The sequence below is a fragment of the Nannobrachium achirus genome, assembly GCF_963921795.1.
Source record: "Nannobrachium achirus genome assembly, chromosome: 22".
NCBI classification, from domain to species: domain Eukaryota; kingdom Metazoa; phylum Chordata; class Actinopteri; order Myctophiformes; family Myctophidae; genus Nannobrachium; species Nannobrachium achirus.
This window is the reverse complement of record NC_137829.1, coordinates 53,899,890-53,919,545: the sequence shown is the minus strand read 5'-3', so window position 1 is coordinate 53,919,545 and position 19,656 is coordinate 53,899,890. Positions and strand designations below refer to the sequence as shown.

The following is a 19,656-nucleotide window of genomic DNA, read 5'->3' as shown; positions in this document are numbered from 1 at the left end:
AGAAGAGCAAGTACAGTAGATTTATAGAGCAGTGTTTCACCAAACGTTCAAATGTCAAGGTCTCCCCTTGACTCCCACAGTGTAACACAGCCTTGTAAGGGTTAATTCCCCCCCCCCCATAAAGGAACATAGAGAGTCCCTGAAATCCACGTTGAGAACCACTGTTGTCAGGGATGAGATGCCGTAGGCTCATTTACACTTGTATATGCGGCCAGCATATAGCCTACGCTCGCCTAGCATTCTTTGCAGACTTTTAGCTCCTTTCAGAACCTCTCCCTCCGCTATGCAGCTCCTCACTCTTCATGTCATGAGTTTAAATCACTCATCTTGTCAGAGCTGCATAGCGGAGGGACTCGGGAGAGGTCCGAAAGGAACTAGCAGACTTTACAAAGTCTATAAAGTCTATGTAAAGTTATTTTATATAAAACCTAAAGGAAAATACATTAATTGAAACTAAAAGAAAAACAACAAATCAACAATGTAACTAAATAAGAAATATAATTAGATTAAAAATGTTGTGTTATACAGTATTAGCACCGAGCGGCAGGCATGATGCGTGCACACGTGCACGTGACGTCATGAATTTAGAGGGGAAACACTTCTAAAATCCATATCACACCACTGACTGTTGTAGAGCACCGTTCACCAGCGTTGACTTCGTTGACTGAAACCATGGTGGAACATGTTAGTCAACTATCGTTTCTGTAGACAACGTTAACTGTAGATTTAGTCGACTATAATCTTATGATATTTAGTCGACTAAAATCGATTTTTCAGATGACTAAAGCGTGTCTAAAACTAAATGACATTTTATTCAAAAGACTATGAATGAAACTAAATCAAATTTTGCTGTCAACATCAACACTGCGTTCACAGATACTGACAGTCCACACCGTGCTTCACAGGTTTAACAACTTGAACCCCCCAGCGACCAGAAAAGCGGTCCAAGTCCAGTTGAAATTCAGGGCTGTTTTGCTAAGAATAGAGGGTTCAAGTGGTTCAAAACATAAAGACGTATCAGTATGAAACAGAATACAAATGAATAAAATAAACACTCATCATTAAAAGGACATTGCGAATAAGGACATTTAGTGATACTAAAGTTGCAGGCACATAAAACTGAAGTAGCTGGTGGGTCTTCAACAGTGTTTTTTAACTGACTGTTTCTCTTAAAGTGGATAAACTTACTTGGGCCTCAGCGTGGAGCGGCGGTAGCCATGCAGAATGGACAGCGATGCGTTGAGCTGGGACAAAGGAACAAGGCAGTTAGAGCATAGACTACAGATTAAATGTATTAGGAATATGTTTTATTTCTATATAAGCAGAACAAAATGATTCATGGGTGCGTCTCACCAACTGAACGATCTCTCTCTGGATCTCGTGAACGGTGATGCTCTTGAACACCTCGGGATCACCTCTGTTCACGCTGAATGTCCCCAAAAAGGTCTTCGCTGTTTGTGGGAAAAGTATTCATGTTAATAATAACTAGGACGGTGCCCGACTATTGTGGGGAATATGACGGTTACATTTGACGGAACATTTTGATTTAGTTTAGCCCTAGTCTTTTGAATGCATTTTCATTTAGTTTTAGTCATATTTCAGTCATTTGAAAAGTTTTAATTTTAGTCAACTAAATATCAAGATGTTAGTAGACTAATTCTGCAGTTGATTTGGTCGACAAAAAGAAATATATGATAGGCCTTGATAGCATCGTAGCGGCTGATTTTACACTTGGTTGCATCTTAACCGATCTACAAGCTCACAATGCGTCGCAGCTTGAAGATCTGCAGATTTAGTCTCATCATAGCTTAGTTCTCGTCAGTGAAATAAGGTAGTCGACGACATCTTCCGTATAGTTTTAGTCGACAAAATAAACACCAACATGAAGGCTTTTTTTCTGACAGCTGCTAAAAATAAGTTCTGACTTTAGATGGATTATTTTGAAGCATGTTGCCCACATTAAACTCATTCCATACTTGCAGGTTTCTTGTGTAAACTACCTTGACAGATCATCATTTTTGACCACTAGGTGGCACTGTTGACTAAGCCAAAAGCCTTGGTGTTGACTCTAGGCTCTTCTGCAGCTGACTGAGTGTGTGTGTGACTGTGTGTGTGTGTGTGTGTGTGTGTGTGTGTGTGTGTGTGTGTGTGTGTGTGTGTGTGTGTGTGTGTGTGTGTGTGTGTGTGTGTGTGAACCTTCTTTAAAACAGCCATGACATGGGAATGTCCAAACTGGAAGTTTTTTTCCCCCTGATTTCATGGCATTCAAGGTCAACTCTGGCACTGTGGGCCTTTAGAGGTTAAAACACCTGGCAGTGAATGTTAAAAGTGCTCATTTATACATTTGTGAGTCAGAGAAGGGGCAGTGAGTCAGAGAAGAGGCAGTAGAACTATGTTCCACCTTACCTTTGGTGCAGGTGCGTCCGTCCTCCAGGTCAAAGCCTAGCGGACACTCACAGCTGAAAGAGCCTCGTGTGTTCACACACACCGAGCCTGGGGGACACGGGTTGGTGTTACACTCGTTCACATCTGGAGACACACACACACACACACACACACACACACACACACACACACACACACACACACACACACACACACACACACACACACACACACACACACACACACACACACACACACACTCATTATTACAGCAAACTAGCTAATGGTTAAGTAAGTAAGCCTTGCCGAGCCATGAGGCCCATTGGGCAGGAGCCTGTCTCCTGTTTGTGTAGCATGAGGCTGCTTGATGTACAAGTACTGTACTGTACTGTACTGTACTGAAAGCGAGATAATAGCCATTTTGGTTAGAACTGACTGAAAATAACCTTGTGCTTCACGTTTAAAATGATACTAAATATATTTTTAAATGTCCAAATACATTTCAAATATTATCAAATGATCCCAGGGTGCCCCGTCGCCCACTTTGAAAACCCCTGCTGTACAGGCCTACAGGGTCCCATTTTTCAGATTTTATGACTGGGCTGGGGAATGGAACCCTGACCTCCCAGTAACCAGAAGGCCACAGAGCTGCTCTAGCTACGGTGTGGAGAAGCCCTTCCTAACCTAGAGTCTCTATTCTGGGCATATCATATCATATCATATCATATCATATCATATCATATCATATCATAACATAACATAACATAACATATCATATCATAACATACATAACATAACATAACATAACATATCATATCATATCATATCATATCATATCATAACATATCATATCATATCATAACATATCATATCATATCATATCATATCATATCATATCATAACATACATAACATAACATATCATATCATATCATATCATATCATATCATATCATATCATATCATATCATATCATAACAGGCAATCATTCAGACAAAATAGGTGGACATTCATCTACAATCCAACAACAACGTGTTGTGAGCTTGTAGATATATTCTTTTCGGCAAAAGAGATTTGGTTTCGAGGCAAAAAAGGAGGTGAAGCAAGTAAAGACCTGTGGAAATGTTTAACCAGAGCTTGACTGATGGCAGATTTCTGGGTCAGAGCCCTAGACCACCGATTACCCTCGTCCCGCCCAGCGCTCCCCGGTAGCCCTAGACCACCGATTACCCTCGTCCCGCCCAGCGCTCCCCGGTGCGGCCGCAGCCCGTAGAGGAGTACGAGGCTTCCCTCCCCAGAACACAGGCCCATTATGTTGGTGTAGAAAGTACTGTGGATTCTAACCCGCCATTTACTGAAGTTTTGGCTGATATTTGGTTCTGGGGAAAGTCTCTCAATCAATTTGAAAAAGAACATTTAACTTATAAGCAAACAAATACATGAATACAAATAAACACAAATGGCTTTTTGATATAGATAAAACACTTACAGTAAATTAAGTGTTTACACAAATGAGAGCCTCACCGTTAGAGCTGTCACGATATGACATTTTACATGACGACCAGAGTTGGGATCCGTTACTCCAAAAAGTAGTGCACTACATATTACATATTACCTCTGAAAAAAGTAGTGCCTTACACTGCTTCATTACTTCCTGGAGAAAGTAACTTGTTACACTACTCGTTACACTACTTTTGCGTTACTCCATAAAAAAGCCTGAGATGCATTGCCAACATATATTAGATGTATTAAATATTTATTATATATTATTATAATATCTAATACAATACAGTTATGTTGTTCAATGAGGTGAGCAGGGCTCACTGGTGGTCATTTGAATGAGGGTAATAATAATAATACGAAGTTATAATAATTAATCAAAATTATAATAATTAAATTATTTCTGAGCCCCTGTGGCCTTATTTAGCTCAAGCTCACATATGAGTTTATTCATTTATTTATGGACATACAAGGTTTCCACCTGACATTATATAGCCTATAGTTCTGTATCCATATGTCAGTCAGTTTAAGCAGATTTCATTCCATTTGGCTCCTATGAATTTTCCAGTCCAGGGGTGGACATGACCTGGCGGAGATTCTCCCCCCACAGAGCGCAGCAGGTCATAGTAATTATTATAATTTGTATTAGTAAGTAGGTAGTTCTGTAGTCAAATACAGCTGGGGGGCTTATTACCCCAGGGGGGGCCTATTCCCCCACTCTACCCTACTGTAGCGGGCGAAAGTGATGGAACTACAATGAGATGACTCCGTGTGCAGCAGAAGCACTAAAACAATGTCAAACTAATTCTAGCAGCGGAAAACTTCCCATTTGCTTAAAAAAGCAACATAACAGCGATGGTTTTGCATAAGGAATTATTAATTGTCCATCATCATCAGCTCATGTCAGAGTCTCAGAGCAAAGGTGAGGTGCTCTTTTTCCCTCTCTCTCTCAGCCTACCGTACATTTCCAGTAGGCTAATTCATTCTTGTGGCTCGCTGGATATTTAATACTCACTATTTGGGGGTTTTAATGTATCTTGTCACGTGTAGGATATTAATCTAGGCTGTGATTCAAACGTCGGCTTTGCGCACCTCGTGATGCGCTGCCGTGCCACTCTTTTTTTCTCTTTTCTCTCTCTCTCCCTTTCTCTCATAGGCAAAAGGTAACTCATTTCTTTGCTTGATATTATAAATATCCGTATTTGGGGGGTTTGCTGTTTTTAGTCCCTTGTATTAATCTATATGCGATGGTTATCAAATGTCGGGTGGCTGCTGGCTGCTGCTTGATTGCCACAGTGTCACCGTGACCTGCTGCTGCGCTGACAATCAAATGTGTTTGATTACCTCTTCTTTGGTTAGTTATTTTAGAGAAATGGCAGTTCCAATGTTTTAAAAGACAAGTGATGATGTTTAGGCCTACAATCGGTTCCTGCTGAAGGCAGAAGCAGAAACTGCAGGCACGAAAGTAGCGAGTAGCGAGTAACGCGACCAGGCAGTATTTGTAGTGTTATTATTATTTCGGAGGAGTAGTACCGTTACACTACTCGTTACCGAAAAAAGTAGTATTATTACAGTAACGCGTTACTTTGTAACGCGTTACACCCAACTCTGATGACGACATTGACATTGTCACTCAAATAATTGGCGATTAACGATTTAATTGTGTTTTTGTCGTTGATAATTACATTTCTGTCTGGCTTTTAGGCTTTGAAGTTGTACATGGTAGATATGAAACTTAACCTAAATATACAAAGAAATTACTGACATATTTGACAACTTACTACTTAAAAAAATAACTTTGATAGTGGAAATAGCCGATCTACAAGCTCACAACGCGTCACGATGCGACGCGTTGTGAGCTTTTAGATCTGCTATTTCCACAATTTTTGACCTTTTTTTTAAAAATATGAACATTTTCAACATGGAAACGATTATGACGATTATGAAAAATAATCACGATTATGTAAAAAAAATAGACGATTATTATGTAATAATTGTGACAGCCCTACTCACCGTCGTTGCAGGTGGAACCCGTCCAGGCCTGCTGACAGTGGCAGGTGAACTTCCCTCCTTCATAGCTGCCACACATGCCTCCGTTCATGCAGGGGTTGACTGCACAGGGACTGGCTACGGGTTGGACAAGACAGAGACATTCAGTGGTGTGGGTTCATGAAAGTCCACAGCATAAACACTATATGACACAACAGACCCCACTCCCAAGGGAAGATAGGCTATGTACCCACTGCACACAAAATGTGGTAGAAACAGAGCTACACTTTCTAACCACCTGCCCACTATACCAAGACATCAGAGACGCATACTTCCCACAGATTACACACACCCGAAGTGAATTTGAAAACATGACCAATGATGAAAAACTCCCATACCTACTGGGAGAAATACAACAATGCGCAAACACAGCAGCAAGATTTGTGAACTGTTGCGACAAAAGAAGGCTAGAAACACAACCACCCTAAGGACTACAAACCATGGATTGACATCTAGACCTACTGCACATACAGTATGAAACAGAGCTGATACCTTTAAATGCATTTTGAGGAAAATAATGCTGCTATTTGTACCCTGTATACATTATATAAAATGTCACAATGCGACATAGCTCCGTTTACACAATGCTGTACCCCCTCCAACTGTATATATGTTCCCCATTTTCAACTGTTTTTATTGTATTTGTGATACTTGCTTTGGCAATGTAAACGTATGTTTTCTCATGCCAATAAAGCTCCTTTGAATTGAAAATTGAAAATTGAAATTGAATTGTCAGCTCCTGATGAAATTAAAGGAAAGAAATTGTGAACAAAATCGTATCCAACGATAATAAAATATTCTACGCTTGGGGTCTGAGAGGCAGAAATCTCATCTAATGGCCAAACAAACAATGAACCTTGATGAAAACCACTGCCCTAACTTGACTGCAGAGCTGACCAACTGGCGTCAAGCTGACCTGGCAGTGCTTCTTTGGTGGGCCGGACCTCCATGGGCGCCGTGGTGGGCACCGTGTTGGGCACCGTGGTGGGCACCGTGGTGGGCACCGTGGTGGGCACCGGCTCCGTGGTCAGTCTGTCCGTGTGTCTCCCAGTGGTGTGAGACGTGGGTGTAGCCCTGGTGGGGGTGCTGCTGCTGCTGCGGGTGGTGGTGGTGGTGGTGGTGGGGGTGGGGGTGGGGGTGGTGTTCAGGGGGCTGGCTGTGCTGGTCTCCAGCTGGACGGTGGTGACGTTGGTGGGGCTGGCGGGCCGCGTGGACGGCCTCTGGGGGGACGAGAGGACAGGTTGTTATCTAAACCTTTACATTTCAAGGACTCGTCTTTAAAGGCTTCACCCAACAAATATCATTCTTTTCTGTCGATTACTGTTATCTACCCATGGAGACTTGAATTCATGGGAATTCATGGGAACAAAGCAGGCTCTTTGTGTCTCCATAGGGAACAACAAAGCAGGCTCGTTGTGTCTCCATAGGGAACAAAGCAGGCTCTTTGTGTCTCCATAGGGAACAAAGCAGGCTCTTTGTGTCTCCATAGGGAACAAAGCAGGCTCTTTGTGTCTCCATAGGGAACACAGCAGGCTCTTTGTGTCTCCATAGGGAACAAAGCAGGCTCTTTGTGTCTCCATAGGGAACAAAGCAGGCTCTTTGTGTCTCCATAGGGAACAAAGCAGACTCTTTGTGTCACCATAGGGAAAAAAGCAGGCTCTTTGTGTCTCCATAGGGAACAAAGCAGACGCTTTGTGTCTCGATAGGGAACAAAGCAGACTATTTGTGTCTCCATAGGGAACAAAGCAGACTCTTTGTGTCTCCATAGGGAACAAGCAGGCTCTTTGTGTCTCCATAGGGAACAAAGCAGGCTCCTTGTGTCTCCATAGGGAACAAAGCAGACTATTTGTGTCTCCATAGGGAACAAAGCAGGCTCTCTGTGTCTCCATAGGGAACGAAGCAGGCTCTTTGTGTCTCCATAGGGAACGAAGCAGGCTCTTTGTGTCTCCATAGGGAACGAAACAGGCTCTTTGTGTCTCCATAGGGAACAAAGCAGGCTCTTTGTGTCTCCATAGGGAACGAAGCAGGCTCTTTGTGTCTCCATAGGGAACGAAGCAGGCTCTCTGTGTCTCCATAGGGAACAAAGCAGGCTCTTTGTGTCTCCATAGGGAACAAAGCAGGCTCTTTGTGTCTCATAGGGAACAAAGCAGGCTCTTTGTGTCTCCATAGGGAACAAAGCAGGCTCTCTGTGTCTCCATAGGGAACAAAGCGGGCTCTTTGTGTCTCATAGGGAACAAAGCGGGCTCTTTGTGTCTCCATAGGGAACCACTGCTGCTCATCACATTTGTCTTAGTGATGCGACAAAAAATAATAAATATCCATGAATTTGACAAAAAAGGTAAAAAAGTCTGTAAAGTCAATAAAAAAACAATGAAAATCTCTAAAGGAATAATAATAATAATAACCTGGGTGTGGAGGGAGGTGGGTGGGGTGGAGCGCGGGGCCAGGGTGGAGGCTGAGGTGGAGGCTGAGGGGGTGGTGGTGGTGGTGGTGGTGCTGGGGTGATGGGTGCTGCGCTGGGTGGGGGAGCCGTGGGTGGGGGTGGGCTGGGGAGGCAGGGTGCTGTCTGGAGGAGGGTGGGTGGTGCTGATGAAGGGTGCTGCGGTGGCTCTGGACTCCTCCTCCTCCTCTGTGACCTGTGGCCTGCGTAGAGGGTTCAACCGTTAGTTGAATTACTTTATTTAACACATATGGTGCCAACCCCGAGTTTCCCGAGTTTTTATTTTTTTTATTTTTTTTTCTTCAAATTTTTTTTTTTGACCTCCAGAAATGTATTAGGCATGATCGCGATCGCGAAATTGCATGTTTAACCCCCATACCAACCCATTCTTTCAAACATGGCAGCCATGTTTGTTTACATCTGAAGAAAACATAATGGCTGATAAATCATGAATGCCTGAACGGATTTCCAAGCGGATTTTTTTGTTTGAAAGCTGTGAACAGTGGGCACACACGTGGTGCATCATCTAGGCATGGGCGTGCACGATCCGTGCACTATCAATTACATGGAAGTCTATGGAGACCATGGCATCGCGGGACATTGAAGAGAAAAAATCATGGCACCAAAAAAGTTAATCCATTCAGAACGGGTACACATTATTGTGTATCATTATTTTATGCTTTGACTATTGAAAAATAGCAGATATACAAGCTCACAGCACGGCACCGAGCTTGTAGATCTGATATTTTTGAAAAATCGTGAAAATTTGAATTTGGACCCGATTCTATAAGTGTCTTTTGAATCCTTCTAAGGTTTTTTGAAAAACCTATGTTTCTATGTCAGCATTCTGGCCAGCCATCGTCAAAGAAAAGGTCATTTTCACTTAACTGGAGCTCAGTTAGTCTGTTCTTGAGAGACTACTATGTCACTGGTTCTCAAACCTTTTCATTTGAAGGACCCACAAATGTATTTGGCCACGGACCTCCATCTCAAAATATTTAGTTCCAGGGACCACCCAGAAACAAAATTTGAGTTACAAACGTTCGCTTTGAAAATACATATATTCAAAGATTTGCACACATTTTCACGACTTTTTCAAAAATAGCGCTGTGAGCTTGTATATCTGCTATTTTTCACTGGTTAAAGCATTCAATAATTCTAGGCCTAAATGGGTAATAATATATATATATATATATATATATATATATATATATATATATATATATAAATATAAATATAATTATTATTATTATTATTTTACCAGAATATTTCGTCTGTCGGGTGGAAACCACAAAACTGTTACTTTTCAGGATTCAAATTCAAAAATAGCAAAAGTAGCCGTCCTCCTAACAACACCACAGTTACTGGACCTCCTAACACCACCACAGTTACTGGTCCTCCTAACACCACCACAGTTACTGGTGAACTTACCGGTGTGTGATGACAGCCGGCGTGGGGGTGGGGGGGAGCAGCTCGGTGGCCAGCGCTGGGCTGTCAGTCCCCGGGAGGACAGTAGGGGGCAGCGTGTCCCCCGGGACCGTCACCACGCTGCTGGCCTCCAGCGTAGGCGTGGCCGTGGTCCTGTCCTCTCCCTGGTCTGTGTGGGCTGGGGACCCCCTCTCTGTGTGGGCTGGGGACCCCCTCTCTGTGTGGGCTGGGGACCCCCTCTCTGTGTAGGCTGGGGACCCCCGCTCTGTGTAGGCTGGGGACCCCCTCTCTGTGTAGGCTGGGGACCCCCTCTCTGTGTGGGCTGGGGACCCCCTCTCTGTGTAGGCTGGCGACCCCCTCTCTGTGTGGGCTGGGGACCCCCGCTCTGTGTAGGCTGGGGACCCCCTCTCTGTCCCCTCCCCCTCCTCCTGGCTGCTGGAGCTCTGCCAGGTTCCTGCAGAGAACTCTGGGAAAGTCCCACCCAGCAAGGGTTAAAAGACAACTTTAGTTTTTTACAACAAGGGTTCATATTTTAGATTGTAATTAAAGAATATAAAAGATGAGTGTTAAAATTATTTCATTTACTTCTTTCTATTGTTTTAGAGATTCTTATTTCAGTGGTTGGGGACATGCGTACAAGTGGCAAAATATGTCATTTTACACAGAATAAGCCCATTCCCAAGATACAATGCAACCTTTCATGGTTGGATGTGACTTATGGGGGCTAGAAGTGTTACTGTAAATAGTAATAAAGAAACTGCTTGCTTATTGTGTCTAAAAAGACATATTTAGCCACTTGTACGCATGCCCCCATGCGTACGCATGCCCCACATTTTAGCACGGTAAGTGCGATTAAACAATAGAACGAAGCAAATGAAAACATTTTAACACTCACTTTTTCTTTTCTCTAATTACAATCTAAAATATGAACACTTGTTGTAAAAAAACAAAGTTGTCCTTTAATATTATTAGGAAAGAGTTAACCAAACTTAACTTAACAAAAACTAGAACTGGAACAAAATTCAAAACGTCTTAAATGAAAATGTAAATCGAGGCGTTAGAAATAAATGATATCTCACTGAAGCTGCAACGGTAATTCAAGCATAGAGAAAGCTACTTTTGTTTTAACCATTTTGCCTCTTCCAAAATAGCAGATCTATAAGCTCACACGCCTCATGTCATTATTGAATCTCAGCCCTGAAAATCCACATAACCAAAAAACTAAAACTAACACTGAAACGAATAAAAACTAATTGAAAACAAAACCTGGAGGAAACAAAAAGAACAAAAAATGGCCAAACCCACTTTAAAAACTAAAATTAAACAAAATATACAAAACTCTAACAACCTTGTGTCACAGTGTTGACCTCTGAACTCAGGTCCAGGTCCGAGGTGTTGGTGGTGGTCACGCCGCTCTCCGACGAGACGAGAGGCGGCGGCGCCTCCGTGCGGTCCGTGTCGGCGGCCTCTCGTCGTCCCGTGGCGTCGCCCCCCTCCGTCACCCTGAGAGGCGGGGTGGCGTCGCCCCCCTCCGTCACCCTGAGAGGTGGGGTGGCGTCAGCCGTGCTCTCCTCGGAGCTGGCGTTGTTGTTGGGACGTCCCGTTAGGAAAGACGGGCTCCCGTCTTCGGACCCCTCTGTATTGCCCTCCGTCTCCGACGACGCTGCTCCCGTGGAGGAACGCTGCTGGTGCGGCCGGCCGTGCTCTGAACGCGTAACGTCCGTGTCGTAGGGCTGTCACGATTAATTTCAAGTTAATGATTAGCGATTAACAATTTAATTGTGTTTTGTTTTTGGCATTGAACACCGGAACATAATGTGAATAAAACTATCATTTCTGATTGACTTTTAGGGTTAGTAATCAAAATTCAGAGATTCAGAGATTCATTGCAGAATTCAATTTAAACCTGCATTAATTTTTTGGTCTAAATCAGTAGTTCGCAAACTTTAAAATGTCAAGGTCTCCACTTAACTCTGACAGTCTACAAATGAAACTGTATACTGTCAGAGTTACATACTTGTAAAGTTCAATTTAGACCTCCCAAAAGGAACCCAGAGAGTCTAGTTTTTGTCAAGTAACTTGAAAAATAACCATCAAAACCAACATGAAAAAGAATCGTGATAAAATCGTGTATCATGATTCGTGATACAGCTTGGGAAAATATCATGATATTGTGTTTTTCCATATCGCCCACCCCTATTTTAAAGGACACTTCCCACCCCGGCCACTTCCTGTTTGATCTGATGCCATCAGGCAGAAGGTACAGATGTTTGATCTGATGCCATCAGGCAGAAGGTACAGATGTTTGATCTGATACCATCAGGCGGAAGGTACAGATGTTTGATCTGATGCCATCAGGCAGAAGGTACAGATGTTTGATCTGATGCCATCAGGCGGAAGGTACAGATGGATGAGGTCAGGACCAAGCAGGTTTAGTAACAGCTTCTGTCGTTACACTGAATGCTGCTAAGGAACCATGATCTGCTTCTGCATACATGTTGATGGTGCTGTTTGGGTGAAGTGCAATATGAGTTTGTGCAATAACAGCTGCTTTTATTTACTTGTTTGTTTGTGCTGTGCATGTTAAAGGGCCTACACCATGCTTTTAAAACTATATTTTTTGTATAAATATATGCTCAAAATTGAGTCTTAGACAGGTCTTAACCCCCAACACACACCCTGACCATTCCTCTTGTTTCTTATAGCTGTGCTATTATTAGGCCCTGCAGCTGCAATACCAAAACGGCCTTTGTTTGCTCAGTGGCGCATCTAGTGGGGTTTTTCCACCCTCCCCCTCCCCCCCTCTCCAACGTTGTCGACAACAAATAATGTAATATTGGGCCAATACAAAAATAGGATAATGTTCCAGCTCTGATTATAGCCTACTGTAGGCCTATGTTGTATGATATAAGCCTACTGTCAAATCCTCTTCCTCCTGGTTGGAGGCTTGGAGCGTTTTCATCTGCAGCGCAGTGGGCAGCAGCGGCCCCGTGTAGCCGTGGATAGAGAGAGGAGAGGCGGGGTGTGGAGCTCTTTCTAGCCGGAGAGAGTGAAGGGAGAGGCGGGGTGGCCAGCTCTCTATAGCCGGGGACAGCGATAGAAGAGGCGGCGTGTAGCCGTGGATAGAGAGAGGAGAGGCGGGGTGTGGAGCTCTTTCTAGCCGGGGACAGTGATTAAGCTCTCTATAGCCGGAGAGAGTGAAGGGAGAGGCGGGGTGGCCAGCTCTCTATAGCCGGGGACAGCGATAGAAGAGGCGGCGTGTAGCCGTGGATAGAGAGAGGAGAGGCGGGGTGTGGAGCTCTTTCTAGCCGGGGACAGTGATTAAGCTCTCTATAGCCGGGGAGAGTGAAGGGAGGACCGGGACAGTCTGCTTGAGCTGCTTGTCGCGGCCAGGACCGCCGCTCTGTCCACCGGGTCGGAGCTGCTTGTCGCGGCCGGGACCGCCGCTGTCCACCGGGTCGGAGCTGCTTGTCGCGACCGGGGCCGCCGCTCTGTCCACCGGGTCGGAGCTGCGGCGGTCCCGGCCGCGACAAGCAGCTACTTGGTTAAGAAATCGCGGTGGATTCGGCCACCGCGGCGAGCTCCGCGGCTCGCTCCCACCCGGCCACCGCGAGCTCCCACCCGGCCACCGCGGAAAATTTAGGCCCAGGCTTCAGAAGGCCTCGGATCATTAAAAATAGGTCTTTTGTTTCCTTGTTAGAAGGGACGAAGCTTGGGTCCTCGCAGTCTATAACGTCACATTTATAGTGCAATCCAGGAACGTTAAGACTTCTCCTTGGACATGTTGATAGCAAAAATGTTCATAGAATAAAAGTGAGTGAGAGCACTGAGTGAGCAGCCCCAGAACAGTAAGCCAGCTGCAGATGGAAGTGGAGGCTAAGCAAATTAGAAACAAATGAGGGGCTGGGTTTAGAAGAGTAGCTCTGGTTTTTACCTGAAGGGCGGGGGGGGGGGGAGGGGGGGGGGGACGAGAGTGACGTCACTCTCGTCAACTCTCAGAACAGCACTGTTCTGAGAACCCGTGGAAAGCTTTTCATCTCTGTCTGCCCAAAACCAGAGAAAGACACAACGGTCAGAAATAGGACTTTGTGAGGATAGAAGGTGCCAGTGGGACCCCAAAAAAAGGTTTTAAAATAGAAAAAGTGAAAATTCATGGTGTAGGTCCTTTAAGTGCAATGACGGGAAGTATGGTTCTGTGTGTGTTTTTGTTGTATTGTTTTAGCTATTTATGAGTGACTTTAGTGATTCACTCACTGATCGTTTGGCACTTTTCATTTCGTTGTACCTGTGACAATGACAATAAAGATCTATTCTATTCTAATTACTGACATATGTATTAATTTAACACTTAAGAAAAAGGTTTAAAAAGTAGAAAATACATGTCTGCAAGATAAAAATGCGTCACTTTGTGACGCTTTGTAAGCTTGTATATCTGTTATTTCTACTTTTTTTATGTACGAACATGTTTCAAAATTATCTCAAATAATTGCGATCAGACGATGACAGCCCTACCGTGCCCTGGGTCCTGGTGGAGGAGGGGGTCCCTGCGTCCCTGCCCGGGAGACCCCAGGTGGAGGTGGCTGGGGGCTGCTGGGAGTTGGAGTTTACCTGGGTGAACATGGAGGAGGAGGAGGAGGAGGAGGTGACAGACAGCAGGGTCCTCTCTCCGGCCCGGCTGATGGTGCTGGAGATGAAAGCACTGCTGCTGCCGTGGGGGTCCGTCCCCAGAGACGTCCCCCCAGGGAGGGCTGTCACCATTAGAACATTTAGGTTAACCAGTTGTCATACAAATGATCACAATTTAATGATATGATTGTGTTTTTTCTTTTTTGGCATTGGACATTTGGCCTTTTGGGCTTCGTAAGCAAAAATTGCACAGGGCGAATATGATAATTAACTTGGATGTACAACAATAATTTTAATAGTTTGAAACTTAAAAATGTGTGTCAGGCCTACCCCCTGTGGTGTCCGACTCGGTGACATGGCCCCCTGTGGTGTCCGACTCGGTGACATGGCCCCCTGTGGTGTCCGACTCGATGACATGGCCCCCTGTGGTGTCCGACTCGGTGACATGGCCCCCTGTGGTGTCCGACTCGATGACATGGCCCCCTGTGGTGTCCGACTCGGTGACATGGCCCCCTGTGGTGTCCCACTCGGTGACATGGCCCCCTGTGGTGTCCGACTCGGTGACATGGCCCCCTGTGGTGTCCGACTCGATGACATGGCCCCCTGTGGTGTCCCACTCGATGACATGGCCCCCTGTGGTGTCCGACTCGGTGACATGGCCCCCTGTGGTGTCCGACTCGGTGACATGGCCCCCTGTGGTATCCGACTCGGTGACATGGCCCCCTGTGGTGTCCGACTCGATGACATGGCCCCCTGTGGTGTCCGACTCGATGACATGGCCCCCTGTGGTGTCCGACTCGATGACATGGCCCCCTGTGGTGTCCGACTCGGTGACATGGCCCCCTGTGGTGTCCGACTCGGTGACATGGCCCCCTTTGGTGTCCGACTCGGTGACATGGCCCCCTGTGGTGTCCGACTCGGTGACATGGCCCCCTGTGGTGTCCGACTCGGTGACATGGCCCCCTGTAGTGTCCGACTCGGTGACATGGCCCCCTGTGGTGTCCCACTCGGTGACATGGCCCCCTGTGGTGTCCCACTCGGTGACATGGTCCCCTGTGGAGGTGACATGGTCCCCTGTGGTGGTGACATGGTCCCCTGTGGAGGTGACATGGTCCCCTGTGGAGGTGACATGGTCCCCTGTGGAGGTGACATGGTCCCCTGTGGTGGTGACATGGTCCCCTGTGGAGGTGACATGGTCCCCTGTGGAGGTGACATGGTCCCCTGTGGAGGTGACATGGTCCCCTGTGGAGGTGACATGGTCCCCCAGCCGGAGTCCCGTGTCTCTGGGCAGCCTGGCAGCCTCCTGGGTCACCGTCCAGGGTCGGGGCTCCTGGTGGTGCGGCCAGGGCAGCAGGTCTGGGGCCAGGGTCAGGTCTTCCCAGTAGGTGGCGCTGGGGAGGCCGCTGGCTGCCTCGGTGGTGGCCTCTACTGTGGAGATGAAGGGCTGGGTGGAGGGTGAGGTGAGGGGCTGGGTGGAGGGTGAGATGAAGGGCTGGGTGGAGGGTGAGGTGAGGGGCTGGGTGGAGGGTGAGGTGAAGGGCTGGGTGGAGGGTGAGGTGAGGGGCTGGGTGGAGGGTGAGGTGAAGGGCTGGGTGGAGGGTGAGGTGAGGGGCTGGGTGGAGGTCGGGTGCTCTGATGTCATCACCTCAGTGACTGTGGAGGAAACAACCAATGAATGAATGAATTATTTTATTTAAGTGCCGTGCCCATCGTGGCCCAACCCTCATGGGATTATACGACACCTTTTCAGACAAAGTTACAATATCCATACACACTTCAGTATACACTGGTTAAAACACAACATTTTACTGTTTAGTTACTGTTTTATTGGTATATATATATATATATATATATATATATATTTATATATATTTTTTTTAATGATTTACTTCCTTTGGGCAATTCACCGAAGATATATCAAAACCGACATTTAGAATCAATAACCGAATTAATTGTATGCTCATGTAGGTTCATCAAATAATCTAAGAGATATGCATTTCTTATATATCAAACAATCAACATGAACAAATTTGAATAAATATATTTTTTATATAAACTATAATGGACTCTGATAATCCCTATTATATTATACTATTATATATTATAACTAAGTTGTACAATGCTGGTGTGCAAAAACAGAGAAAAGAAATCTATAAGATCACAACGTGTCGCATTGTGAGCTTGTAGAGCAATTCTTTTTATCATCATTTATTAATCAGAATGGAGGCAAAGTGATATTGATTTCAACTTAGTTAGAAGTCATTATCAGCAGCTCTGCTCCACTGTTCACCTCCATTCCTGCACTGCCCAAAACATGTCACCAGGGGGTGTCCAAGAGCCCCTGTTTGGGCTGTGATGGACTGCAGGAATAGTGGTGGTGGGGGGGGGGGGGGGGGGGATGCTGTCAGAAGTAGCTTGCTGCGGATGTAATGATTTGGGGCGGAGAACAATTGGCACCGGGCTGGTCTGGTCTACCCCAACAAAAGGCCCGAGGCCCTAAACAGTGGCGTCAGTTCAGCAAAAGCTAGGGTATGGCAAAGATGGGAGTCCTCATGGAGAAGAGGGATTACATGTTGTATAAAACGGTTCTATTGTGAAAATAGCAGATCTACATGCTCACAACGCCTCGCGTTGTGAGCATGTAGATCGGCTATTTTCACAATGTCTGAAAAAAGTTTTTTTACACAGGTTTCTATGGTTTCTTGGGCTGGATATGGCAGCCTGGAATGGTTGTTCAAGTGCAGCTAAACTTAGCATTTTAGTAAACGTGCCACAATTAACAATAATGCATTGCACCTGTGCAGCTGACCTGCGGAACCTGGGAATATACCATTCTGTCAAGATGGGAAGAATACAAGTCTGGAGACTATAATCATAATACCTTGTTAAAGTGACCATTTTGTTACATTTTGCATTTGTAGTTATTTTACTGTAATTTAACAACATAATAACCAGCACAGACATTCATAGATTTATATTTAAAAGTAACTTTTATCTTCCCCCCTGGGTTAGGGTTAGGGTTAGGGTTAGGGTCCAGGGGACCCCCCTGGACCCAGGGTATGGCAGCTGCATACCCCTGGACCCCCCTGGACCCAGGGTATGGCAGCTGCATACCCCTGGACCCCCCTGGACCCAGGGTATGGCAGCTGCATACCCCTGCCATACCCAATTGACGCCCCTGGCCCTAAATATGGCGGTGGCGGCCATCATGTCCGCTGGGAATCAGCCGCTTCCTTCCTAAAGCTGAGCGAGAGCAGGGGGGGGGGGGAGGGGGGATGGGGGGGGATGGGGCAAGGTGGAGGGGCCCTAGTAACTTTAGCTATTGAAAAATAGCAGATATAAAAGCTCACAGCGCAGCACTTGTAGATAGAAGTCGTGAAAATGTGTGCAAATCTTTGAATATATGTATTTTTTAAGCAAACGTTTGTAACTAAAATTTTGGGAATGGGAGAGGGACTGAGTTAGCCAAAAATAGCCGATCTACAAGCTCACAACGCCTCGCACTGCGAGGCGTTGTGAGCATGTAGATCTGCTATTTTTAGAGGTTTGGTGTAGAGGGGAAAAAGAGCAGTGTAGTAGAAGTACAGAGTGAAAGGTCAAGTTGATTAATGATTGACGGTTCAAGTGGTTAAATGTCTGAAAACACAAACTGACATGAATCCAAAATACACTGATGATTGTGCTGTCAAACAATGAAACTATATGGAATCTATGAACAGGTTGTGGGGGTCCCTGCTTCATCTCTCTCTCAACTAAGGGGTCCTTGGCCTGAAAACGTTGAAGACCCCTGGAGTGTACAGTACATGCTTTAAAAGAAAATGGCTTTGGAGATTTCCAGGTGGGCCCTGATGGAGAAAAGGTTAGAAACTGCTGAACCAGTCAAATGTACGTTGCCTCTAAAGCCGTGCTTTGATCCCTAGCGGCCCAAGCGTCCATGAGAGAGTCTGCTACACATCTTGATCCCTAGTGCTCCATGAGACAGTCTGCTACACATCATGATCCCTAGTGCTCCATGAGACAGTCTGCTACACATCATGATCCCTAGTGCTCCATGAGACAGTCTGCTACACATCATGATCCCTAGTGCTCCATGAGACAGTCTGCTACACATCTTGATCCCTAGTGCTCCATGAGACAGTCTGCTACACATCATGATCCCTAGTGCTCCATGAGACAGTCTGCTACACATCATGATCCCTAGCGGCCCACGCGTCCATGAGAGAGTCTGCTACACATCAAATAGTCATCATCTCTTACTCATCCCATTCTGGGAGATTACATCATCAATAGATTACATCATCAATACAGATCTGACTTGCAATGTTTAGGCCAAAGGGACCACATTCAAATACATGTGTTTTGTAGTGTGTGTGTGTGTGTGTGTGTGTGTGTGTGTGTGTGTGTGTGTGTGTGTGTGTGTGTGTGTGTATGCATGCGTGCAGCCGTGCATGTGTGTGTGTGTGTGTGTGTGTGTGTGTGAGCAAAGTACCTCACTCAAAATCAATTGGGGCTCCAAGGATAGGGTGTGGTGTTCCTGTGTGTGTGTGTGTGTGTGTGTGTGTGTGTGTGTGTGTGTGTGTGTGTGTGTGTGTGTGTGTGTGTGTGTGTGTGTGTGTGTGTGTGTGTGTGTGTGTGTGTGTGCGTGCGTGTGCGTGCATGTGTGTGTCCATATTGCCTAAGTTGACCAGGGGGGATATGAGATACGATTCTGTCTATCTGGACATACGTAACTCTAACGGTGCTGAGTCGGCTGAAGTGGACATCGGAACGTTCGGAACGGAGACTGCCTCTCGTGGCTCAAGTCCGCTTTAGAGGGCGCGCCTATTTTTCTAGCGGAGCCGCCGCCCTTTTATGTCTTGGGTTTGAGAACGGCGCTTCCGCTTTCCAGGGGCGCAGACGCGACCGGGACAGCGTCAGATGACGTGAAGGGGACCAAATGTTTGCTGCTTGGTCGCTAGCAGGCCGCTCTGGGAGTGACAGCTCTCTCTGATCTGTAGGCTCTCTGGGCCCATGGCAGGGGTATGCAGCTGCCATACCCTGGATCCAGGGGGGGAAATAAAAGTTACTTTTAAATATAAATCCATGAATGTCTCTTTGTCTATCTGTGCTGGTTATTATGCTGTGCTGGTTATTATGTTGTTAAATTACAGTAAAATAACTACAAATGCAAAATGTAACAAAATGGCTTAACTATTCTCCACACTTCTCCCCATCTTGACTAGATGGTATA

General features: G+C 45.8%; 1 protein-coding gene across 3 annotated transcripts in view; it reads right to left on the bottom strand.

The window, feature by feature from the left end:
* Positions 1-19,656, bottom strand: part of heg1 (heart development protein with EGF-like domains 1) — a 42,060-nt gene that overhangs the window by 14,801 nt on the left and 7,603 nt on the right. For 2 of the 3 annotated variants that reach the window (XM_080753656.1, XM_080753657.1), the window contains exons 2-11: positions 14,757-16,079; positions 14,313-14,548; positions 11,149-11,533; positions 9,804-10,266; positions 8,338-8,575; positions 6,849-7,152; positions 5,897-6,010; positions 2,407-2,529; positions 1,354-1,451; positions 1,189-1,244 (exon numbers count right to left, since the gene is read on the bottom strand). In XM_080753656.1, coding sequence (XP_080609782.1) covers positions 1,189-1,244; positions 1,354-1,451; positions 2,407-2,529; positions 5,897-6,010; positions 6,849-7,152; positions 8,338-8,575; positions 9,804-10,266; positions 11,149-11,533; positions 14,313-14,548; positions 14,757-16,079 — 3,340 coding nt within the window. The remainder of the gene's footprint in view (positions 1-1,188; positions 1,245-1,353; positions 1,452-2,406; positions 2,530-5,896; positions 6,011-6,848; positions 7,153-8,337; positions 8,576-9,803; positions 10,267-11,148; positions 11,534-14,312; positions 14,549-14,756; positions 16,080-19,656) is intronic. The other variant, XM_080753658.1, reaches the window with a different exon arrangement.